Below are 26,599 nucleotides of genomic sequence, written 5' to 3'. Positions count from 1 at the left end.
TTGCTGTGCCACACAGCAGCAAGAACACTATACAAGTGATACTGTTTTAGCTATGATCTTATAATATGTGTTGCAAAGTCATCCGTGTGCCCTGGGCCCCCCATTTTTTGCTGACTGGTACTGGTGGTAACTGACTCTGACTGTGCTCTGGTTAACCAGGCCCAGGGCCAGAGCCAGTGCCATGCTGAAAACACACTTAGAATAAAGAAAAAACACCTACATACACTAGGGTACACTATGGTTTAAGGTACCCTTATGATTGGCATGACCTACCCTATAAGGCCCTAGTACATAATAGGGCAGGGGGATAAAAACTACCTTTAAGTCAATAATATATAATAGGACATGGCAGTTTAGAGGCCAGCAGCCCTTTCTGCACTTGCATGTGTGCAGTGCTGAGACCTGAGATCAGTATAAAAGCAGCCCTTTGTTGCAGGACTGCTTTTAACATGTAAATAGTACTCGAAGTCGACTTTGGTGTTTGGGGCACTTAAAAATCAATATACTACAATATTTGGGCATATTAGGTACCCCCAGGGTCTCTCCTAGGTGTGCCAGTGGTGGGGGTCAGGTATTTATAAGGAGGACCCTTATCAATTAGGTTATATATGCATTGGTTTTAGTGAAATTGCACATTTAACTTCCCACGTTGTAGTAAAGTGCTTCTCAAAACCGACTTTTCTGCTAGGAGCAGTGTGAAATGAGGATTGGCAATATTTTTGCATATTCAGAACCCCTAAAGTCTCCCCTAGGTGTTCCAGGGGTGAGGGGTCCTGTAGATAGAGGAAGGGTCCTTAGACAAGATGTTTTATAAGCCCTGGTGTTGGAGAAATTGCCCGGTTCATTTTCCCCATTTCAGATCACCAGCCACATAGGTTAACATGTCAAGACATGATTAACTAATATTTCCCACCAGGCAAATCATGAAAATATCATTCAAAGACTTTCTAGAATTGTATTGATAAATCCAACTATATGCTATTGTTGAATTTATACTAAAATTTACAGACAAGTAGTTATAAGACTTTCTTTTCTGTAAGCCAAAATCCAGCCTTCCAGTGCTCTGTTCGGATTGGTCAGAGTTAAGTGGATTAGACAGGCTACTTTGATGAGGTGATAAGTAGCCAAGGGGTGAAGGAGCCATTCTGGGAGGAGAGAGTTCTGCTACATAGGAATGACAGAGCAAGGGGCAGGGGTCTTTAACAATAATCTTCAATAGGAGGAGACAGGCAGGAGAAACCAGTTTCATTTACACCTGACTCTTTGAATCCATTCAGATGGCAGGCTTAAGGAAGGAATCAGCAAATGCCAGGGGAAGAGAGAACATGGAGAAGAGCCATCCTGGAGGTGGGTTCAGCAGGTTATTACCTCACTGCTGGGACTTCAGCCATATCAAAGTTTGGAGAAATAGTGCTTCTTGGAGACCATTGTGCAGTGGCGGCTCCTGCGCTATGGCGGAGGAGCGTCATCCTACTACTTCTGAGCAGTGGAAAGTAAAGGAAATATAAAATGATAATAACTTTGAGGTATTATCATTTTATGTTTCCTTTGGGGCGGGCGGGTGAGTGGGTTGCTCTGCTCTGGGAGCAGGGCAGGGGAGAAGTGATGTGCCTACTCCTACGTGCGCAATGACTGTTTGGCCAGCCCTCTCGGGCTGCCCAAAACAGTCATGCACACTTTCCCTGTTCTCCATGTAGGCTGCATTACAGCCTGCATGGAGAACTTGCCCAGGCCCCCATTACCTGGTTGAGCATTGAAACAGGACGCTCAAAACAAATCACAACTCTGCATTGCAGCATTGTGATTGGTCAGAGGAGTCTGAGTGCCTACCAATCACAACACTGCATTGCAGAGTTGTGATTGGTTAGGGGAGCCTGGCTATTCTTCCTGTCCCACAAGGAGAGCAGGGGCAGAGATGCAGGACCAGGCAGCAAGGTTAGTGTATATATTTTATTTTACTCTTTTCCATTGTGCAAACCACTCACCCTTTCTGTCAGCTGCCACTGCCATTGTGTCACACTTTCAAGGAAATGGTCATGTTCTGTGATGTCGTCCAGCATCTCATTGGACAGGAGTGACCTCATGTGTGACCTCAGAGTACACTGAATGAGTATCTGAGACGGGCAGTGCTTCTCGAATCTTCTGCTTGAAACTACAGAATAAGGGTCCATGATGGAAGTTTGATTTGCACCAACCAGTCCCTTCACTCTGACTGACTGTACCTGCTGCACAATCTGGAACTACTGCCCTGAGGATCAAACCTGCTTCAAAAGGACTAAAGAGTGGACTACCTGCAAGCTACAGGTTTAAAGAGTCCACCTGGACCATCACCACCAAGAATCCCCAGCCTGGAGTACTACCAGGGCATTTTGTAAGGGGTTTGTCCAAGTGGATTGTGGGAATTGAAGTCCCAAACTTTCAAGGACCATCTTGGAGCTTCCAGACCTTTGGAGTAAGTTTTGGACACTTTGGGACCCTCAAAGGAACTTCAGGAAAAAGTTCAAAAAGTTTGAAAAAGATTGGAGCAACTTTGGAAAAAAGTTCCAGAAGTGGACTAACTCGACCTGGCCAGACAAGCTGTCGACCCTCCACCGCGAGCTGACCTGCCCTTCTGGTTTGTCCCGGTGAAACGCTCCTGAGGTCCGACTTCCAAAGTTTGACCGGGAGTTGGTGGAAACCCAAGCTGACAGACCCTCACCGAATCCAGTCAGGCAAAGAGTATAGAGGCACCCCAAAAGAAAAAGCTCTGTAAAGGTTTCTAAGTCTGAATGTAGAAAAGGTGACCGGTACCAACCGCTAGAGTCAAGCCGCCTACCTTCAACCGCGAGCCGGCCTGGATCTCTGGTTCGCCTGGCTGGAAAAGCCCAGAGGTCTGCATTCCATAAGTTTGACTTTGACCGGGAGCATGTTGAAGGAAAACTGGCGAACCCTCCCTCAATCTGGACTGGCTGAGAGCTTCGAGAGACCCCGGGAAGAAAAGCTCCGGAAAAGTTTCTAAGTCAGAAAGTAAAAACTTTGACTGAGACCTACTGCGAGGGGTAGCCCCGCAGGGCTCCATCACAGTCGGCCTGAAACTTTGACTTTGTCCCAATAGGTGCTCTAGGTTTCTATGTGCTATATAGTGCCAAATCTTTAAAGATTCATATCTTTGGGTCCCAACATTGTATTTTATTGGTATGATTTTAAAGATAAAAATATTTCCTATTTGTATAAATTGGTGTTTGTGGTGAATTATTATTGTGAGTTGTATCTTAATTATTTCCTGCTTGGTATTTTTAAATGCTTTACATACTTGTCTTTGAAGTTAAGTCTGCCTGCTCGCAGCTAAGCTACCAAGGGTGAGCATGGGAATAATTTTCTAAGACCTATTCTGAGCCCTATATTGTGTTAGTGGCATTATTACCATTATTACCAGTGGTAGTTGCATATTTACCACTAGTAATAATTTACTTTCCAACAACATTTTAAATATTTTAAAAATAAAAAGGGGATAACCTAGTCTCTGCTGTTGAAGTTTAAAAACAATGTGAGCTTTCTAACATAAAGCAGTTATGGCACAATGTGTGGAGTAGCTGCTGAGAAGAAATGACGATTCTGTGAGACTGAATCAGAAATCCTTTGAAAAGGGTAACAAATATACACACTGTAGGGTACTTCTAAGACCGAGTACATAACAGCTGTAGTTATGACTCACAAAAATCACCAAAGTACACACTGGTTTTCGTGAGTACGCCTACTACTGTGGCTTGCCTACCATATGAACAATCTGCAAGAGTAAATTAAGCGAAAATGTGTGTTAACGTATTTTACCGCTTTTGTATCATTTACAACTTCAAGAATTTTGGTGTTAAGACATACCGAATTTCAACCTGAAAACATACTTCAACTGTTTTTGAAGAATATTTATGAGCACTTTCCTAGTGAAATTAGCCTTGTGAAATGTTTGTGAATGTCTGCCAAAGTTCTGGCTATGATCTGCTTCGAATAAAAGTTATGATTTTGAAGATGTTCCAAGTGTTTTATAGCCTTCTCCTGAAACTCTGAATTTCTTGCAGATAACCCTAAACAATCAATTCCATAGAATTTATGAAGGTATTTTTGATGGCGTGCCCTGCCGCCAAACCTTCTCCTTTCCATTGATGGGGACCCTGTTGGCTCCCTCGATGGAAAGCTTCCTATAATGGCCGACAGAGTAGGAGCAGTCAGAGAAAGTTTATTACTTCACCCACCAGTGCAATGATTTTTTAAGAATGCCCCCCTCCAACACATGCATCCTGGGAGAAACCTCCCAAGGCATGGTGGTCATCAGCTGTTTGTTTGTTTTTTAAAAACTGCCACTTGTAAGTTTATTTTTGCAAAACAAAAAATTTAAATAAAAAGTTTGGAGGACGTGATCAAAACCGATGTCAACCGTCCACCAAACTTTTTGTAACTTGAAGAGAACCGCTGTGACTGCGGTTTCTTTGAAGCTAATAGATTACTCTCGGGCCAGCGGACATCTCTGAATTTGACGGACAGTAGCCCATTAGGATGGTGGAGGTAATAAATGTCCTTCTCTGCCCTTACAGACTTCTGTCCATTTAGTTATAAATCAGACTCTTAGTTACTTTTTTATGAAGTCAAAATCCTCCAGTGGGACAAGGCTGAAAGTTATAGTCAGAATGAGGTCCATGAAGCAAGATATCTTCACTGCAGGGTCCCCTTGATTCAATTTTCAGAAATACAAAAATCTAGTTTTCTTGTCCACTGAGTTACACTTTACTCCAACTGTTATAATGTTCATATAGGCCACTCCTGCATCCCTTAGAACCCCGAGCAGCCTTCTGGGCACCCCTGCAGTTTTCATATACTCAGGACAGTTTTTCAAGGTACCAGGTCTTTCTCCAGCCAAAGTTCCTCCAGGATTCAGTCCTTAGTGGCAGGCATGAGCCTCTTGGATTTAAGAGTCTAACTGCTTTTTGTGCCCCTAGAGCATACAAACAAGAGATCAACAACTTTTGACTCTTTGCGAGAAGTTCTAGCCATTGGCAGTTCTAGCTATTGGCTCTCATTATTGTATATTTTTGGACAACAAAGAACCACTATATATCCCTGCTGTTAGAAGGGTCTGCCTGGTAGAACCATTAATTGTGTAAATTGGCCAACGGAGCAAAATATTACAGATTAAAACGTCATTAATTGATTTTTTTCCTTCTTATTTTCATGATTTTGTAATTATAATGATTCGTCTTTTTTGGGGAAAACCATGAGCAATCTGCACAATTGACCCATTTCTGAATTTAAAATTTTGCCTAGTTTTCAGAAAGTTATAGCTTTTCATGTTCATCTATGTGTTTCAGACTTGTTTACACCCCAAACTGCAAGTAGGTAGAAACTACAAAAAATAGGAAAATACTATTAGAAAAATGCAAAAACTGTGGTAAAAAATATATGTTTTCTTTTACAATTCTGTTTGTTGCTGAAAACTGGGAATACGGTGATCGTAACATAGCAATCATTTTGCAGATGACCTTTTTGGGAAAAAATCCGTAAGTCCAGCACTTTTTTCCCATTTTTTCAAAAAACACAAAATCTTGTTATGTTTTAGCTATTTCCTTAGTTTCCTACTGCGGAATCCTCAAGCCCTGGGTACCTTTAGAATCCCCAAGATGTTGGGAAAAAGAACATGTATTTGGCGTGGGTACCTTTTGTGGAAAAAATATGAAGGCTGAAGTGTGAAGTGCCCCAAACATCAACAAAAGGTCCAGCACTGGGGAGAAAAAAACCTGAGCTCTGTATTAATTTTCCAGGGAAAGTTTAAAACAGTGATTTCAGTTACACCTAAGTGAGTTTCAAGAAAATGTACTTTACCCAATAGTGGAAAGAACTTTTGAGCATTTGTTCACTGTGAGGGCATACTACACACCCAATGTTTAGAATGCCACCTTTTGTATAAATTAAGCACCCTGTCATATGGAATTCCAAGGCACACTCAATAAATAAAAATAGATTTTTTCTATATGCTAGAGACAGCTTTACCAGCAACGTATCACTGTTGTACTTTAGAACTGCAGCCCGACCAGACAAGAGTGCTACATGGAACCATACATTGTATGTGGATGGTAAGATTAAACACAGCAGCATAAATACAACATTTGACTTCCATAACATTGGGCAATTTCTGTGTGAATCTACAATGGCCTTACTGAATATTAAATATATCAATTGGGTGGAACCAATTTTCTAGTACTATTTTATGGGAAGAACACATGCACTGTAGCCCTGGTTGACCTTGGTGAAGTGCACAGAGTCCTCACACCAACAAAATAAAGGTCTAAGAAACTGTGAAAATCAAGGATGACCATGCAGAAAAAGTGACACTCCTACAGTGGCTGCTTCAGGATGAGGGACCTCCATTTGTGTTACATAGTGGAGAGTTCTGAGCAGTTCTGAATGCAGGGTCTGAGGCAGCCTCTATTAGATGGTGAAGCTCTCTCACTCGCAGGCTGTAGGAACTCCTCCCTCGCCCACTATTTTGCACCCACTACCAGCTAAACAGAACATCATTTAAATAGTCTTTATTTAGATCAAGTGCACACCACCAACAATAGCAGCTAGTCAGTCAGCTCACAGTCTCCAACTGACTCCCCAGAGAACATCACACCATGGAGACAGTGAACATTCCTCGCAGAAGCTGCATGGCATGAGAGAACATTTACCCAACATGTAACCACAACCCATAGCTTACCCAAATCTTTTACTCATTACTTTATAGTGCTTTATACCATAATGGCAGCCATTTGTAAGTCTTGCAAACAAAAACTGCAGTATTACCATGTTCAGTAGTACTCATGATCTCAGAAAGTCAGAAGGCTGAGTTTACATTTCCGGTCACACCATAAGTGAGCTCTTTTCTTGCCCTGCCATTTTGCCTCAATAGTTACATTATCACTTTCAAGCCATGATACTCAGCCCCTAGAATAGATTAGCAATAATCTTACGAATTATGCTATGAGGTAGCAGTGCCTTTACAAACATCCAAGGGCCTTCATTGAACCCCACATGATAGTTCTATCTCTCTAGAGTGCACAACTTCTGTTGCTTAGCATGGCAAGTACATTCAAGAACGTGCTTTTTTGTATCAAATTGAAAGACATTACAAAACTGCTGTCATACAACAAAGTTCATGACAATAATCAATTTCCGATACGTAAAAAATACACTTCTATTTAAGAAACTAATTTTAAAATGTGACAATTCATGCTAGGTTACAAAAAAGAAAAAAACTGCAAATGTATTTATTAAAGCATGCTTACTTGAATTCTTTTAATCCTGAATACAGTTTCCAAAGATTTGAATGGCTGCAAAGCATACAATTGTTTCACGTTGTAAGTATAACTTAGAAGGGATGTAGACAATGAAATCATTGTAATCATTCGGTAAGCCCTTTCTCTAGACCAGGGTTTTCACCTTTTGCTCAGACAGGTGAATAGGTTTAAATATTTTGAATTCCCTAATGCAAATATAGATTCTAATGTTCAGTTTGTGGAATAAATGGTTGAGATTTGTAGTAAATCCACATTTTGACATTGTTTTCGTGGGATGGCTTGACAGCACACCTCTCAACATACAATATTGTGAGTATCACTCTAGAGGAAATTGGCTCCACTCATATGTTGGGAGCCAGGAGTACATGTTTTGATTGAGCAGAAGTTCTGTGCTGCCACAAAAAAACGTTCCTGACTCAAATACCTGTAATCATTTAGTTTATTTATCCATATGGCTGAGTTTTACATTTCAAGGGCACATAGACTTTGGAATGCAGCAAAAGTGGCTTAGACAACTTGATAATTTATGGTGCCTGTCTCAGTAGCACAGATGCGAGGAAGGCAATCACTAACCTAAATATATTTTTAGGTCTGGCTTGACAGATCACTGTCACCTGACCTTTTCACCTAACCCAATACTATTCTACAGTTGTTTGATTCAACACAAATACTTATTCATTCCCATGCTATTTACTTGTTATATTTCACATTACCATACAACACCCATCTAAAGCCAGACGGGAGGTTGTCTGTCCAAGATGGTGCCCGTACAGTAACAGCCTTACAAAGCTCTGTCGTGCCGATTGTTAAACCGGTGGATCTCGGGGAGGCTGGCCGATCTGTTGCACCGTTGCGAGGTGGGGACGGCTTGAGGTGCTGGCCGGAGACCTGTGGACCTAGGTTGAGAGTGGCGGAGAAGCCATATCAGCCTGGCACCCCAGCCGGCCTGACTGTAAAATGGCAGCCCAGCAACCTTGAGATGGGCCGGGATGCGACCGGAGACCCTGAGGCCCAGTGTTGGCACTCTGGTGCACCGGTGCACAGCCAGAAGTTCAGCGGAGGCCGAAGACTGCAAAGGCAACAGCGGAGTGTTGGGGGCGAGAGGGCAGCAGGGAAGTTGCGGGCCACACCTCGTTTCCCCCTTCCCTTGTGTCGGAGCGGTGTTGTGGAATCCCACGGGGAATCGATTGGCTGCTCTGACGCAGATTTCGACTGGAGGTGGAGGTTGGCTGGCAGTCCACAGGCAGCTCGGCAGTAGGGGAGCAACAGAGGGGAAAGTCTCTGCCTAGTGCCCAGGACAGCCTGAATTCAAGATGGCCCTGAGATGAGAGCAGCGTCTTGAGGAGACCCAGAAGTTTAGTGGTTGCATAGGTACGCTTGGACACGACCGGGAATCCAACAGAGGCTGACGGGCACCCAAATAGTGGCAGAGTGGCGAGAGCGGGTGTTCGGGGGCTGCAGAGCAGTTGCAGGCTGGACCTCGTGCCCCCCGTTAGAGCATTGTGGCGAGACACCCCCGGGGATCGACTGTCCGCTCTGCCACCGAACAGGGGGTTGGAGGTGGCGGCAGTCTGACGACAAAGCAGCAGTCACGGAACACCGGGAGGACTCCCCTACAGACAGCCATGGCTTCAGTGAAGGCACCCAGCAAGGCCAGCGGGGCTTGAAAACCTAGCTAGAGGGGACACCAGACAAATGGGAGATCCCTAGGTCAAAGCGCCAACACGTAAGGAGCTCCTGTTGGAGAGATAGAGCATGGGGCTCTGCAAGCCTGGGCTGATATAGCGTGAGGGAACAAGCACTCTATTGCCCCAACTGAGAGGTGGGAGAGTACCGGATGACTCTGAGGTGCATATAAAAGGAGGTCAGCATTGGGAACCATCAGGAATGAGTCGCCTGCGGAGTTCCTCCTCCTCACTCCTGAATATAAAGGGTCCTGGTCTGAGAAATACAAGACTGGTGGCAATGGGGGGCCTCCCCAATGGACTGGACCTGTCTAGGTGCTCTCCAGATTCGCAACCAACATTGAACACAAGTGCCCCGACTGGAGTGTGGGTATGGAGATTCGTCGGCCTGCTGGATGTGGGGACAGAGGCACATAGCTGGGAACAAGTTCGAGAAGTGACACCAGAACTAGATAAAATGACATCAACCAGCCCCAAAAAAGACGCCACCATCAAGGATCTCCTTGCCAAGGGCTCCACCTTGCGGACGGGGCCAGCCCAGGACTTGCCCTCGCCAGTCCATACCTCCTCTGGCCCAATGGGGAGACAAGATGTGATCGAGGAGGCTCCAATCACATGTGGATTTATGGAAGCCCTCTTCAGCATGCTGCAAGATGATATAGTGACCTTGAGGACGGAGGTGACTAAAGAGGTTAAGGATCTGCACCACGGGATGAGTGAGCTGGAACAACGGGTAGACTCTGTGGGGATGCAAGAGAGGAAGAATTAGAGGAGTGCCGGAGGGAAATCAGAGAACTTAAAGATTGTAATGCCGACCTCAATTACTACCTGGAAGACCTGTAAAATAGGTCCCACAGATCCAACATCCGCATCAAGGGTGCCCTGTTACAGGCAGATGCGGGCCGCTTGGAGGAATACATCCTATGACTGTATCGCCATATCGTCCTGAAATTGGAGGGGAAGGACCTCCTTTTGGATCGCAGGCACAGGGCAGGTCATCCCTCCCAGGCGCCTGGCTTCCCACCAGACATCCTCACATGCCTTCATCACTACCGACAAAAGAAATTCACAATGAATACAGTACGGGAACAACCCCATATACCCTATATATCCTGTGAAGGGAGTAAAGTTCGTAAGGATTTGTCCACTATTATCCTACTGCCAAGGTGTACCATGAAGCCAATCACGGAATTCTTGAGAGACAAAGGGGTGTGGACTAAGTGGGGACACCCTTTCTGCCTTGTTTGTGTGTGGAGTGGAGAAACTCATACAGTCGCCATACCACCCGAAGTGGCAGCGATTCTGGGACTGGAACTGGAACAAGGGGCTTCTGCTCATCCGCAGAATTCCCATATGCTCCCGCGGGAGCCCCGCCACCAGAGGCGCTCTAAGACGGTAACACAGCAGCAACTGCGCAAACCATCAATGACGGAAAGCATCAGAGAGAGATTATTGTAATACCTCACTGAGCAAGGTCAATCTCCAGAATGAGAAGTTGAATGACTAGTGCTGGGTTAAGATCCGGAGCATGACAGCTGGTCGCCACAGAACACTGGACGCTGTTGAAGTGGTGGTGCTGGCTCCTCGGTTGGGCCAGCATTGCCGGCCTTGAGGGGGGCGGGGGTGGGGGGGGGTAGGGGCTCTCACGCCTGCCTACAACCAGATGACAACTCGACAGCAGCAACGGAGTCTCCTGCACTTCTTATACATTCCTGAGAACTGCCACGAATGACCAACGACATGGACCTCTAAAACATAACTTCTAGTTCTGCACCACTTGATGCTCTTGTTTTTCTTATATATGCCACCATCTCTATACCCTGCCATACTGTTACACCTCAATACACACAAAGGGTGGGGGGACATCGTCTGCTTCGACTGGAGCCCACATGGCTGCAGGTAAGTACACTGCTATATGGTGCGGAGAATTAACCTCAATGCGAGGGGCTTAAACTCAGCAACCAAGAAAAGAGCAGTATTGGCCCAGCTCAAGGCCGCCCGCTGTGACATATGTCTCCTAATAGAGACCCACCTCTTGAAAAATGACTGGTGTCTAAATGGTTTGATCGTCAATTTGGTCTGCGGGCCGTGGAAAAAAGTGGGGTTGGCATTCTTGTTTCCACCCATTTCTATGGTCGAGACCTCCAAACACATTACGAAATCATGGGCCGTATCCTATTGGTGCGAATTTCCCTCTACTTTCACACTTTCACAGTTGCATGCAATTACGCACCCAATGATCACCAGGAGTCCTTTATCTGTCAGGCAATCAGTACCATTCTCACTACGCCTAATGTACAAATATTTATTGAGGGAGACTTTAATATGGGGCCTGATGCCTTCATGGACTGGACTACCCAACGGACAGGGCCTACTGAGGCCATCACCCCACAGGGAACACGCTGGCTAGCCAAAGTAGGGCTGGTCAATGTCTGGAGGACACTACACACTTTTATACAGTCTTACTCCTTTTTCTCGGCTGCACACTAGTCCTATGCCCAAATTGATTCCTTCTTAATCTCAGCATCTCTACTCCAGGTGATGACACAAGCAGACATTGAGGTAGCCTCCATCTTGGACTAAATTGCGCACCCAAACGCATTCCCGCCACATACATACAGAACCAGAAACTCAAGACGCAAGATGAGGACATTGTAGCTGAATTTGGCCAATTCTAAGCTCAGCTGTATGGGGCAGACATGTTACCCCCCACAAGCTGCTCCTCTTACAGATTCCCCTAACAAAACTATCAGAGCACACTGCAGCACCATTGGAGGCCGACATAACAGAGCTGGGTTTTCTGGAGGCAAGAGGGAGGCTTAAATTGGAGAAGGCCCCTGGTCAGGATGGGTACATAGCCGCCTTTTATAAGCTATACGCAGAGTATCTGTCCCCTGTGCTGGTCCAGCTGTACAACTCTTTTAGCTCCTCTGGAACCCTTGTAGAGTCCATGCAAACCACAATCATAACAGTCCTGCCGAAACCGGGGAAGGACCCCTAACTCTGTGTGTCCTACTGTCCCATATCGCTACTCAATGTGGACGCTAAGATTTTCACAGGGATCCTGGTGTATAGATTAGGGCAGTATATGCCTGGGTTGGTCGATCCTGACCAGTCAAGGTACCTGTTCAGACAACACCAAGGGCCTTTTACATCAGCTAGATAAAATACACCTGTCTCGGACACCAACACTGTTCCTGTCGAAAGATGCCAGAAAGGCGGTCAATCGGGTACACTGGCCATTCTTGTGCATAGTTCTGGAAGTCTTTTGTCTAGGCCCTTGTTTTCGTCAGTGGATCTGGGCCCAACATTCACTGCCCTCGCTGCTGGAGGAACTCGCAGCATTTGGCGAAGATTCAGGCTTTAAGAGAAACAACACCAAATCCCAAGCACTTACCATCACTATTCCACAGGATGAACAAGCACTCCTCGCAACAGAGTTTCCCTTCACATGGGCCACACATGAAATCCCATACTTTGGAATAGACATACTGCCCACCATCGAAAAATCTGTTTAATACAATCGCTCTGAATTATTGAATATGGTACGAACCCTCATTCAGTCCTGGCATTGGGCCCCATTTCTTTGCTGGGAAGATTAGCAGCTGTGGAGAGGCCCCTTCTGCCCAAAATTCTATACCTTATGCAGGTGATGTCACTAGAGCAGCCCAAATCTACGATCAAAAAACTTCAGTCTACAAGAGTCCTTTATCTGGGGTGCTAAACGTGCCAGAATGGCGAAGGACTGCACATATCTCCCGATGGCCAAGGGTGAGCTGGGTATACCACACTTAGGGAGAGATTTATTACGTTTTTGCTCCATGTTTGCACCATGCAGCGTGCTAGGGGTGGTGCATGGGCGTTACCACGCAACCACCCAAGATTTCTCCTGCTAAACCCAATTTACTAAGCACAGTAGATTGAGTTTAGCATGAGAAAACGTTGCCCTTTTAAACTAGGCAGAAGGAAGGAGAAGTGCTTTAATTTCTCCTTCTTTTCTGACTTTGCATGCGTGCTGCACTGTGCAGCACACATACGAAGTGGGAAAAGCTATCCCTCGTGTCTAAGCATAGTATTTTGTACAGGAAGGGAACCCTTTCTGTACAAAACAGATGCTATACGCACACACACACACCTAGCACTTTGGCACTAAGGTGGTGCGTTGCGCACACCAGCTGTAATCAGTACCAGCGCAAGGGAAAGGGGAGCAGAGAGCCATATCTTTGAAAAATGTGTCCATCTCCTGCTCCTTCCCAGCCGTGTAACGCTGCTTAGCCTTGCAGGTGGCTGCAAAGCGTTGCATGGGATTTGGTAAATTTCCTCCTTAGTGCATTATTACCAGGCTGCCCAATTGCGTTTCCTCATGGAGTGGCAACACCCACTTACAGAGAAGCACTGGTGCTTTTTGGAGCAGGCTGTGGCCGCAATCCATATATGGAAGATACCGTGGCTCCCACATGGAAATGGCCCGCCGGGAGTGTGCATCCCCTTGGTGGTTAGGGCCACAATGGGAGTCTAGAAAAAGATCAGCACCCACAAACAGCTCTCCACCTCAATTTCTCCCCTCACCCGATCATGGGAAACACAGACATCCCACATGTGCTGCATGAAATTGCATACTTATGATGGCAAGAAGCCAACTGTTAATGCATTTGTGACCTTTTCGATGAACAAGGTCTACTGGACTTTCTGAGGGAACAGCAGGACTTGGGACTCCCGGACTCCGAGCATTGGCGCTACATTGCAGTGCGACACTGGGTAACACATACATCGATATGGCACAATGTAAGTAGGCCGCTAACCCCATTCGAACGCTGGCTCCTGTCCAGACGAGACAGCCGCTGCTTGCTGTCAGACATAAATACATTTCTAAACACCTTAGCTAATACTTTAAGCTTACCAACTAGGAAAAGGTGGGACACAGAATGCGAACGCCAATTCACAGACAAGGAATGGGCAGACATAATACATTGCGCTCGTGCATCTGCTACTAGTGCTTCTGGGAAGGAAACACTGCTTAAAACCGTTCACTACAGGTATTACACACCTGCTCGCCTAGCCCAGTGGAAAAGAGGGAGGGACGATAAATGCTGGCATCATTGCAATCACTCAGGTACACTCTCCCACCTGTTATGCCATTGTCCCAAGCTCCACCGTTATTGGGCGGTCATACTGGCGGATGTATGACACAGAACTACCACGTTTCCCCAGTTATATATCATCCTGGGGTTGTCCAATGCCCTAGCATACCCATTACGCTCCTCTAGGGTGAGGGCCATCAACCTGGCACTATGAGCAGTGAAACAGGTTTTGCTATCAAAATGGAGAACGGACACAATCCCAACACATATGGACTGGTTGCACAAACTCTGGGACTTACTGGGCATGGAAACGCTAACAGCATTTATAAATCACACTTTACCAAAATTTCATGTATGAGCATGGTGCGTTTTGTTTTTCCCATGCCCCCCCCTCAATTTATTGTGTTTTGGTCGGATGTATGACGATACCACGCATACCATTACCACACATACCATTACAACGCGGTATTTACAACGCATACTGTTACAACGCATAGCGCTTTGAGGTGCTGGATAGTGGTAAGTATAATTTTATATTCCAACTCCAGTCCCCGTGGATACTAGGGAAGGTGTTGGATATAAAATTAAACTTATTCCCTATCCTAGAGCGCCCCCCAGCGCAATGCGTTGTAATGGTATGTGTGGTAATGCCTGCGTTGTAAGTGTAGTGCGTGGTAAAAAATGCGTGGTAAACGTTGTATACCGTTTTTATCTAGCAACCTGAATCAATATTGCTATTTTATGCCCTTGTACGGCTATAATCAATAATATCCCTATAATGGCCAAAGAATCAGATCCATGTTTAAGTAAATAGCCCTTGCAGTCCAAAGCACGGCAGAAGCTACTTCCTTGGATTCCTAGAAAGCACAACAAGTTATTTCGACACACCAAACCTCCAGCAACCTGGAAAATCCCCATTTGCTTTTGTTTTGATTTGTCATTAAACTCCTGCGAACACTAAAGAACTGTCCGTTCTTAGTGACATCTTTATTGACGTCTTATGTCCAAACCTTACGTCAAATTCGGCACCTTTCAGGTATAAATATACCAACGTTGCCTTAAGCAAACACACAGTGGTGGCTTTGGAGCCGAGCAGCTATCTACTTGCCCGAGAGCCCAGCTGATGCGAGAGCCCACGGACGCTGCCCCTCCTCTTTGACGCACTGAGAGAGACACTGTCCTTTCTCCTGCCGAGAAATCCAGCTCTGGTGTTCTCAGCCGTCTTCGCGGGCTGCTGGGATATCCTGAAAGAGAGATACCAGACCTCCTGCATTCTATTACCCAGGTACGGAGCTGACTAAATCCTTAAAGAGAATTCTTGAGTCAGATTCTTGGCAAAACCAACTTAACTTAAACTGCTACTTACTTACTCCTTCCCACGTATTAGGCTTAGGTCAGGTACACCGGGGTAGGCGTATTTTAGAAGCACCAGTTGAGTACGTTAATCAATGTATATATGTATGTATATATTTTATCCATTTTAAAGTATCTTATGGCTAAGAAACCATATCAATGCTTTTACAGTATTATTTCATAATACTCTTTTTACTGTACGCACTTTACTTTACATTAAGTATTGCAATTATGGCAATTCATTTCTCTTGCATAAGAAAGAAGACTGCTCAATAAATTACACCTTTTTATTGAAAACGCTTGTCTCTCTTTTCTCTGCACTCTGGTGAAACTAAGTACGCACATTTGACAGAGTGAAATAGCTGTCTATTGTTTTCACACGACTCTAGAGATACACTCTTATTCTGAGGGAGCAAAGTTGTCATGTTATATGGTTGTCGGAAGCTAATCCCTTCTTGTCTATTCAGGGAGGTTAAACTCCTCCTTGTTTATTCGAGAAAGTTTCTAGTGACCTCTGAGCTAGCTGGCAAACCTTAAGTCTAATATAGTAGTCAGTAGAGACCTAGTCGACCTCAGTCCTACGTCTACACTGCTGAATATATTATTCCAATGCGTAGAGCCTATTGGGAATATAGGAACTACACTACACATGGACTGATCTCGTCGAACCCATTTACCCCCTTTTTCCCCCTTAATTACTGTTTCTTTGGCAGCCATTGAATGTAGGCAAATTATGTTGTAACTTTAAAAACAATAAAAATTATGCAATACTTAAGCCAGACCTATTGGCATTGCAGAGACTAGTTTAATTATATTTTCTACACAGTGTTATATTTCAATGAGAACTATGTGAATACAAATTTATTTTTGCTGTTAGTATTTGTAGGGCTTCTTTGTAAATGGTTTTCGAGTTTTGTGCAAACTCCAGAGATATTTGAGTTTCTGGTTGATTCTATTTAATGTATTCGGTTAACAGTTTAGATTTAACACCACAATGGACTTGATGCAATGCCTCTTGTGATATATGTTGATATATTCAATTGGGAAACAACAGGATAATTTTTCAAAGTACATTTTCTTTGTGCGGGACCAAGGCTTATTTGCATTTATGTCTGGATCCTGTCTGAGGTGGACTAGTTGGCAATAAAATGATGGGCTGGAACAAGGGCTGACTAATAACCAGTGGCTGTGGTTAATTCAAGCCTTCCAAGCATCACTTTTTTGTATTCCTTTAGAGTGATGCCCTAAGTGCGATGGGTACTCCCAGACATGGGTCCCATGCTCACGGTGCCACTGGAACCAAGCTGCATCCTACTGACGAGGCCCAAATAGGTAGAAACCAGGAATAGACAGAAACTGGAGTTACTTTTGTTCCAGTTCAGAAGGGAACCTCACTTGGCAATTCAGGCTGGACTGTTGCTTTTGGAGAAGAGCCAAGTCTGATTTACATCGGGCTGGCTTTGGTCTCAGGTGGGGTGGTAGGCAAAGCAAGAAAGGACTGCGATGCGCTCTGAGTTGTTACCGGGGCTGAGATTATTTCAAGCATTTCACTCGTCATTTTATGAATTCCTCAGTGAACCAGTGGCAGAAATCAATAGTATGTGTTTCACTTTTTAAAGTTGTTGCTTACATAACCTTTATATTATCGTGTGCCATTGTACATTAATCCAAGCACCTTTTACAATAAAAATGACTAGGTCAAAAAATGTTTGATTTTTTTTTCTTTTTTCTAGGAATAGCTCTCCCTCCTATATCTTTGTAAAGTGCCCACATCCCATTTGTAATGTAGTATCCTGTCCCTTATCTCTACTATAGTGATACTTATAGTCCTGTTACCAAGGTCATTGAAGAGAACAAAAGCCAGGCCAACATCTCTTTAAACAGACAACACTCAGACGGACTGTTCCAATGGTGTGTATGTATATTTTTGTGTTGTTTGGTGAGAGGTGGATTAACAATGATACACATTTCTACACATCACTGCATGCAACTGACGTTTACACATTAGAGTGGTAACAAATTATATATTTTTAGAGTATTCTGTGTGCACTGCCTGTACGTGTGCACCCACTGGTGTGCATTATAGATAGATTTAGGGTGCAACCTTGCATGAGGTGAGGTACAAGTAGCACATACAAAACTGGTCCGAAAACAGCATTTGGAGTAGAAGGGAGGTGATGCAGCAGTTAAGTGCTATGTTACCTAGAGTGCTAAACATCCTCGCATTGTTGCTATCTGGTTTTGATAAAGTTTTGAAAGAGGAAAAGAATTCGCCTTTTATAATTCCCCAGATGGTGACACTGGAGATGCACCAAGATTACTGCTTTGTTTTGTTACAAGTTCCCTGGAGAAACCTGTCAACTCCCTCTTTGGAACATACAATTTGGAAGTCTTTTTTTTAAAATTGGTCTAGGGCCAGTTTTGGCTAATGGAAATATGCCCACTGGTCTATAAGAAAGGCTTCACAAATGAGCCAAGGTAGATGTTATGCAAGAAATATCATTCAGTTGCATTAATATGGGATTTGGATCAGTTAATATCTTGAATGGGAAAAACAAGTCCATACTAACAACCGGAGTGACTTACTGCAGTGCGCCTCGTCGCTCCAGTCATCACAGTCATTGTAGCCATTACATGTGAGCTTCTGTGAGATGCAGATTCCACTGGTGCACAGAAATCTGTCCTGTCCACCACATAAGGCTGTAAAATAGAAGATAGTCACGTTTTGTAAATAAGGGCAAACCTTAGACATTAATTTATGCACTCCTAGAATTTTCAATACTGGGCTCTAATGAACAATGTCTATTTCAAGAACCACTTGGAATCCAACATCATCAAGAACAGCAGCACACAAAAGAGGGTTTGGTAGGATGGATGGCATGTCTAATATCTATGTAGCCTTAGGCTGAAGTTATTTTTTCATGCTTGCCCCCGACGGGACATCACCTGCAATCAGGACCCAGCATTGCATGCACACTGCAACTCTGCAGTTTATTTGCTATGTGAGGTACATCTTCCCCAACCAGATAACAGAAATCAGCCCGTAATTCATACACTTGAGGCTGGTAAATAAGGGTAAACCCTCTTGCAACGTTAATTATAGAATGTAAATTTCACAACAATTTTGAAGCAAACATATATATACATATGGTCCAGTAGAAGCTGGGAGCCGAAACGCGTAGACTGTCAGTCAGTATGTTTGCACTATGATGACATTTAATAAAAGAAGAAACCCTCTATGGTGCCATGAGTTTCTGTCAAAAAGGTGAAGTGGAGGCAGTGAAACATTATATATATATATATATATATATATATATATATATATATATATATATATATATATATATATATATATATATATATATATATATATATATATATATATATATATACATATATATATATATATATATATTCACCAAAAGTACCTAGAAATTCAAGGTTCAGATTTGACATGCACAAAACAAAAGAAATTCAGCTGTTAGAGTTATTTCAAGTAACTATATAACTCATGCCCGAAGGAAACCATAAGTCATGCACTTCTAATTACCCCAGATATTACATCACTCATGATATCTTCTATGATTTAATCGATAATATCACTATAACATTTGCAGTAGAATTATTGAGGAGAAAACTGAGCATGGCGAGGGTGCAATGGTTTTATGTGTGTAGAATCTGAACCCAAATCTGAACCCAACTATAATGTTTCTTCAACCTTTGTTTTTTACTGAATGTCTAAGTTTAACAAAAATATATATTTCCTAACTATGACATCCCTGTAACCTTTGTTTTTTTCAGTGTTTTTCTAGTTTGTTTTTTAATGTTAAGTAACAAGTCCATCACAATGCACGGTGGGGAGGAGTTGGACACAGAGCCTGACCTGGAATCGTGCTACCCCCACTCAAGCTTGCTGCTCCTGCCCTCCCCTTGCCATCCATTGTCCAAGTCGATGCCTCTGCTACCTTATTACAGCCCTGTGTGGCTGTTATTCTGCTACTACCCTTCCTGCATGCCATGAACAGTTATCTTGCAGCCCCATCTGGCTGTTGTCCGAATCCATGCACCAGTCCACTCCCTCCTGCTGCCATGGTACAATGTGCTGCCACTGCCCTCCATTTCGCTTAAATATATATATATATATATATATATATATATATATATATATATATATATATATATATATATATATATATATATATATATATATATATATATATATATATATATATATATATATATATATATAAATATATTTCTCCTACTTCTGTAAAAGAATGGACCGCACTCGGTGGTTCAGTATTCTCCACAAATTTATTTTATGTTAAACAGAAAACAGGACGCGTTTCGGCATCGCGCCTTTTTCAACTGTTAGTTGCACCATATATAAACCTTTCATTTAAATAACTTTACACGGTCAATTCAAAATGATGTAAGTAAACAGAAACGACGGCCCAAAATTCATACATTATTTACAGCGGTCATCTTGGAGTATGTTTTCATTCCTTTATCTACAACTCCTTTTTATGACCTATTCAATAAACCAAAAGTTATTAAGCCCTGGATGGGCATAATTGATATACCAGTTTGTGACCAAACATAATTTCATAGACCACAATCACTAGTCAACGATTCAAAATATCATTAGACTCGCCATGATTACATACAGTTCAGATAAATTATACTCATTACATAATGTGACAGTGAAGATCTCTATATACATAACTGCATCTAGTGAGAATGAGGCCCAGTGAAAAAACAATGTGTTGTCAAACTATTGACCTAGATGTATGGCCAATTCTTCTTCAGTATTCAACCCTCGTGGAGCCTTGGTTTGAAGATCTATAATAAACCTCGATTCCAATCTCTGCAATTGTAACTATCTATTACCACCCCGATCTTTTATAGGTGCTTGGTCAAGACTAAAGAACTTCAAGAGGTTGCGGTCACTTTTGTGCTTTTGGGCAAAGTGTCTTGCAATGGGGTAGTTCAGGTCGTTGTGTAGAATGGCTCTAGCATGTTCTAGAACTCTTTTCTTTACCGGGTGAATTGTGCTCCCGATGTAAAACAATTTACACGGGAACTCTAGGCAATAGACACAGAATGGACTGGTGAATGTTAGAAATTTACTGATACGTCTGACTTTAGATGTCCCTGGTATCTCATAAGTGGTAACCTTAGAACTGGCTTTACAGGCTTTACAGTGTTGACACAGGAAAAACCCTGTCAGGTTCCCCAATCTCGGTGTCCTAGGTACTGAGTCGAAATGACTCTGCACCAAAAAATCTTTCGGTGATCTATTTCTTCTATAGGTGGTTTTAGGGTGGCTAGATAGATCATTTCCAATCACACCATCTGTTTTTAAAATATTCCAATTACGAACAATAGTCTGATGGATCAATTGTGAATCTTTAGAGAAGGTTGTGATGAAGCGGGGAGTGTGACCCTCTTCTTTGCTGGCCCTACTCTGTTCTTTAAATAAGCTTCGTCTTGGAGTTTGCTTGACTTTGTCATAAGCTTTTTGTAAAGTCTCATCCGAATACCCTCTTGATCTAAATCTCATCATCGACTCTTGTGCTACACTTTCAAAGTCTGTTTCTAGTGTGCAGTTCCTCTTTAAACGCAGCAGTTCCTCATATGGGATGCTGTTTTTCAGGGGTTTTGGGTGACAACTACTTGCTTCTAGAGTAGAATTCCCTGCTGTAACTTTACGGAAAAGAGATGTGCAAATTTTGCCATCCTGAATGAAAACTTTAAAATCCAAAAAATCAACCTCTTTGTCACTGATAGTCCCACTCAAATGTAAATTGACCTCATTATTATTCAAATTTTGAATGTACAATTCAGCCTCAGTTTTAGGACCTTTCCAAAAAAAAAAAAGGTCGTCAATATACCGGTGCCAGCCGAATATTGACGAGACCCATTGCTGGTTCTCATCGGCCCAGGCCACCTGCTTCTCCCACCAGCCGACGAACAAGTTTGCGTAGCTGGGGGCGAAGCAGGTGCCCATCGCCGTCCCCCTCTTTTGTCAATAGTATTGCTTTTGGAACAGAAAGATGTTATTGTGTAAGCAAAATTGTAAAAATTCAATCAACATAATGTTATGCTTTAACAATCTCAGAGAGCGAGTTTTCAAGAAATATTGTACAGCATCAATTCCATGATTATGTGCTATACAAGTATACAACCCTGTGACATCCAGCACAATCATCAGCATGTCAGGTTCCCAGACAATATCTGAGATAATACGAATGAAATCTGATGTGTCTCTTATATAAGATGACAAGGTTTTGACATGTTCTACCAAAAAGAAGTCCAAATATTGTGACATGTTTTGTGTTAGGCTGCCTTTTGATGAAATGATGGGTCTCCCCGGAGGCACAAAAATTTAAGTTCATTCGTGTCAAGCATCTCCTCTGATACCCATTTATCGAATAGCTCATGGTACTTGATAATCCTGCTCTGATATTCCTCTTTGCTGAATTTGGTGTAACATGCTGTATCTTTTAGTTGTCGTAATGCTTCTGTGCAGTAGAATTCTCTAGTCATTAAAACAATATTTCCTCCTTTGTTGGATGGCTTGCATATAACATTAGGATTCGATTTCAATTTATGCAATGCTGTCCTTTGAGCCAATGATGAATTCCATTGCTAGTTATTGGAATTTGTGGATCCTTGGATTCTCATCTTGTCCAAATCAGTTTTGACTGCCTCTTCGAAGACATCAATCGCATCGTGTGGCATTGTAGGTACAAATGTTGATGGAGGCTTGAACTTGGTTACTGCTGTGGTTTGTGTTATCCCAAATTGTTCTGCCATTTCTATTCTTTCCATTATTTGTAGATCAGAGTCACTCCTTTGGCTTGCCATAATTTCTAACAAATTCAAGTCATCAGTATCAAAAATCGTAATTGTAGAGTCACTTGCCATTTCAATATTGCCACTTGTGATGTTCTTCCATTTATGAAATTTTTGTAGTTTCAATTTGCGTGTAAATAAAAACAAATTGATTCTAGTCTGAGTGTATTCAAAGTCATTAGTTGGGCAAAATGTTAATCCCTCCTTTTTTTTTTTAACCTTTATGTATGTTGCATGTAGTTACAGGTATGGGCCTACAACCATCCCGGCCGGCCGCTAAACAGAAGTGAAGCAAGCAAGCATTATGCGTGGTTAAGGCAGTGTGGCCCCCAGGGGAAAAGACAACAGTGCGCAGCCTGTAATCATACACAACAGCTGAAAATCAGGATTCAAGAGGTTCATTTTCCAAATAAGAAACTAAGAAGGTGTCGCACAATCGTACACAGTCCCGCAACAATGTGCAAATCAGGATATCGGCAAACAGTAATGATACGAAGGAGTCATCGGGGGTGGCAGGATATACAAAGCAGGAGAAAGGTGGGCACAGCCCCATCGGGTAACAAGCCTAATCCCCGCCCCTCAACACCAAACATATCGCAAAGAGCATGCGCGACGACGACACTAAAAAGGGAAAGAAAGACTAAAGGGCCATAGAAATAAAGAACAAATAAACACCCATCCCACTACCCCCACCCTGCACACCCGCAGAAGGTCATGGCCTACCCCCCCAGCCGCGTGCCTGTCGCCCTAATGGAGACCCGAAATATAGAAAGATAAGGAGGAAAGCGAAGAAAATAAGTGGAGGAGGGCTCTCATCGTGTCGACCAGCCCCGCCCTTCACCCCTACACCACGGAAATCCCAGAATGGATGCAATACTATACTGGAGAATAACCAACCACAAGTATAAACACGATACAATATCAACTGAACATACCCACTGCACCGTCTAACAATAATAGCACCAATAGACATGACCCACATCATCCCTGACCCTGTCTAGCAGTAACACAGCCAGAAGTCCTCTCGTTGATCAATTCAGAGCACAATCCTAAAAGTCCGTACAGTACAAGTGGGTCCGGCTGGGACGCAACCATGGAAGAGTTCGATAATCCAAGCCCATCAAAGTGTAAACAGCCAAGAACAGATGATATCAACACCGGTCCCGGAAGATTCTCAAAGCTCACAGGTGACAACGCCATTCAGGAGAGGAAAGTCACACAATCCAGCCATCGCTGCGACACGACCATTCCATTCCAAAAAGAGAAACAGCACTCCATCTCCAGCTGCCAGCCAGGCAAATGTCCCAAGGTGACATCCAAATAAGGAAACGAGTCGGCCCGCACAGGAGCCCGGACCTCAGGCGGTCCCCAGTGCCTACGTGAAGCGGAAATTTCCTCCAGTGGGTCAGCAGCAAGGTCACCGGCAGTCCCGTGGGATCGGGGCGTGGCCGCCAAGGACTGCGAAACCGCGATGGCGTCCATTCTTCCGCCCAAGTCTCGGGCATGGCAAAGCATAGTTTCGTGCAAAACAGCTAAAGCAGCTATCACGTCCCAGGAAATGAACTCCTTTGTATGATGCGAGCATCTCAGCCCCACCTGCAGATCAGCCATCCGATCTGGACTCGGGTCATAGAGAAGAGCATCCGCCGCCATCTTGATCCAGCCGGCCCCGTCCCTCTTCACCACACTCAGGGACTAGGCCTCACCACGAGGGCTCCACGGAGCGTGTCTCCAGGGCAAACAAACTGTGGGCCAGGCCCCAGAAAGGAGAGCCACCAAAAGGCTAAAGTCCCGGCCGGGAGCCGCCTGCCTACATCAGGGGCAGACCTTGGTTATGCCCGGGCAACAACATTTGGGGAGGGGGGAGGCAAGAGTCAAGCGCCCCCTCCGGTCCAATGTCTCCCCACTGCTCCTCAAGGGTCGCCAACCAGCGGACCGGGTCTTCACCGCCAGAAGCGGTCTTTCACGTCAACGGCAGCCAACGGCAGGCTCCTCGTCGCCATCAACGGCAGTAAACGCTACAGGTGTGGCCGGAGACCCCGCCGAGTCAACGCCCCGGTCTCGTAGCCGCTTAGGCCACGGAGCAGACGGGGACGATTCAAAGGATCCGCTGCACACCGGAACTCCGGGGACACACGGTAGGTGTTCGTAGTCCTTCTCTTATCAAAGTATGTTCTCTCAGCTCAGGATAAACGCCAGGATAGTCGTGTGGGGCGAAAGGGCTCACGGAGCCGAGCGACTATGCGGCCATTTCGAAAGCCTGCTTGGCTCCTCCCCTGTTAATCCCTTCTTAAGAACCTGCTCTTCTGTTTTCGAAAGTTTATATATTGTTAGATTTACAATTGTTAGATCATCTTGGGAACTCATCTCCGGTTGCCTCTCTTGCTCCTGGTTTGGGTAGCCATGCCTTGATTGCCTGATGTTGAAGCCACCACGTCACGTCTGTCTTGTCTTTGTCTTGTTTCCGGGGGCTTGCCTTTGGCCCCTGTTTGATACGATTGACTCATTAATTGGAACTCCTCGGTAAAATGAGAATGTGCGGCAATTGTTCCCTGCATGGCTGTTCTTTCATCGCCAGATTGTTCAGTGTTGGTTGCGTCTGATACTGATGTTAATACCTCTGGAACAGTTTTCTTAGTTGTTCCACTTCTCAGGGTTTTTCTTGGTGCATCATATTTGCGCGCAAAGGTCAGAATACGTCCTTGCGCGTAATCGCGTGCATCTCTTTGAAACTTATTTTGCTTTTGTTTCCTGATTTTGTCTTCATATGCCAAAAGCCGTTTTTTCATAGCTTTGCGTAAGTCATCTGATTGTGCAGAATTCGGGTCCTGCGCAATTAAGGCTTCAATTTCTTTTTGGCACTTGGCCCTATCGCTCCACGCGAATTTGATCAAAATCTTTAGCATACCGCCAGACATCTCCGCTGTATAGCTCGCCCATTCATCCAATAACTGAGGGTCTGGATTCTCGTAGGCGGGCATCGTGTAAACACGGAGCCCCGGTGGGATGCGTTGTACTTCCAAATATTTCTGAAGCGAAGTCGCTTCCCACCATTTTCGTATTTCACGCTCAAACAGTCTCTCTAACAGCGTGAATAATGTTTTAAGGGGGCTTTGGACATTAGGCTCTGCACTACTGGCTACTGCGTCTTGCACTGCGTCAATTCGAAAAATGTTGTCCGCTGCATCGTGGCGCGCTTGGTCAGAGTACATGCTGTTTGGTTTGTCTCATGTAGCTTTAAATTACTTTAAATTGCTTTTCTCTCTTAGAAGTTCAATTATTCTGTATGTTCTGAATCACTCGTTCCAGCCGATATTTGCTTAAACTTCTAGCAATGATTCACTGTGGCTTTAAGCAGAAAGAAAACACGGGGACGTGTCAGTCCTCCGACTCACCAATCCTCGGTTTCAGCTCTGCATTTTCCTCCAGATATCCGGCGTTGTATATATATATATATATATATATATATATATACAAAGCCTGTGATCAAGGCCCTACGCGGGCTGAAACGCATCGTGGCTGTGGTGTTGTTGGGCTTAACTAAATAAATAATTGCACCATCTATCTGGGCTTGCCTCGTCTAATTTAGCTACCTGGATGTATGGTTGGTGGACGAACTTTGGATATATATATATATATATATATATATATATATATATATATATATATATATATATATATATATATATATATATATATATATATATATATATATATATATATATATTTAATACGCTACCATTTCTTTCAGAAAACCAAAAGAATCAACTGCACTCCGATAGTGGAAAATAAAACGGGTTTATTAATCCGTTAAATCAAAACAGGACGCGTTTCGGCTTCGTGCCTTTTTCTTGCAGTTAGGCACACTTTTGAAAACAACATTTGAATAAAGTTTTCGACCATACAACGTCATTAGCTTTTGTCATCAACATAAACGATGCACTTCTGCAGATATGTTCAAATGGCGGCCATCTTAAAATGTGTTTCATCATTCTTACCAATATAGGAAAAACAGGAACTGATTGAGCCGTGGATCGGCTTATGCACTATATACAATATATATATATATATATATATGCAATGCGTTACTAATAACAATTGAACAAGGAAGGTACTAACCTTTGCAGCAAAGACAAACTGTGAAAATCCGAAACCATACGAACATTGATGCCTGTCCCCTTTAAACCGGAACATTATAGACTGTGGTCCCTCTTCAGTGTTTTAAGCTACGTTCCTTTAAAATCAGCAACAAACCCATTGCTGTAGCTGTTGGCATTTGATGAAGAGTCAAGGGACTCGAAACGCGTTATGCCCA

General features: G+C 43.7%; 1 protein-coding gene across 1 annotated transcript in view; it reads right to left on the bottom strand.

Annotated features, from left to right (window-relative positions):
- The window catches only part of CORIN (corin, serine peptidase), a 1,855,778-nt gene that overhangs the window by 715,431 nt on the left and 1,113,748 nt on the right, over nucleotides 1–26,599 (bottom strand). Inside the window, exon 6 of the mRNA XM_086962682.1 lies at nucleotides 18,013–18,126. Within this exon, the coding sequence (XP_086818808.1) occupies nucleotides 18,013–18,126 (114 nt within the window). The remainder of the gene's footprint in view (nucleotides 1–18,012; nucleotides 18,127–26,599) is intronic.

Source organism: Lissotriton vulgaris, chromosome 3_1 (genome assembly GCF_964263255.1).
Source record: "Lissotriton vulgaris chromosome 3_1, aLisVul1.2, whole genome shotgun sequence".
NCBI classification, from domain to species: Eukaryota; Metazoa; Chordata; class Amphibia; order Caudata; family Salamandridae; genus Lissotriton; species Lissotriton vulgaris.
Note: the sequence above shows the minus strand (reverse complement) of the source record. Positions and strands in the feature narration are given on the sequence as shown.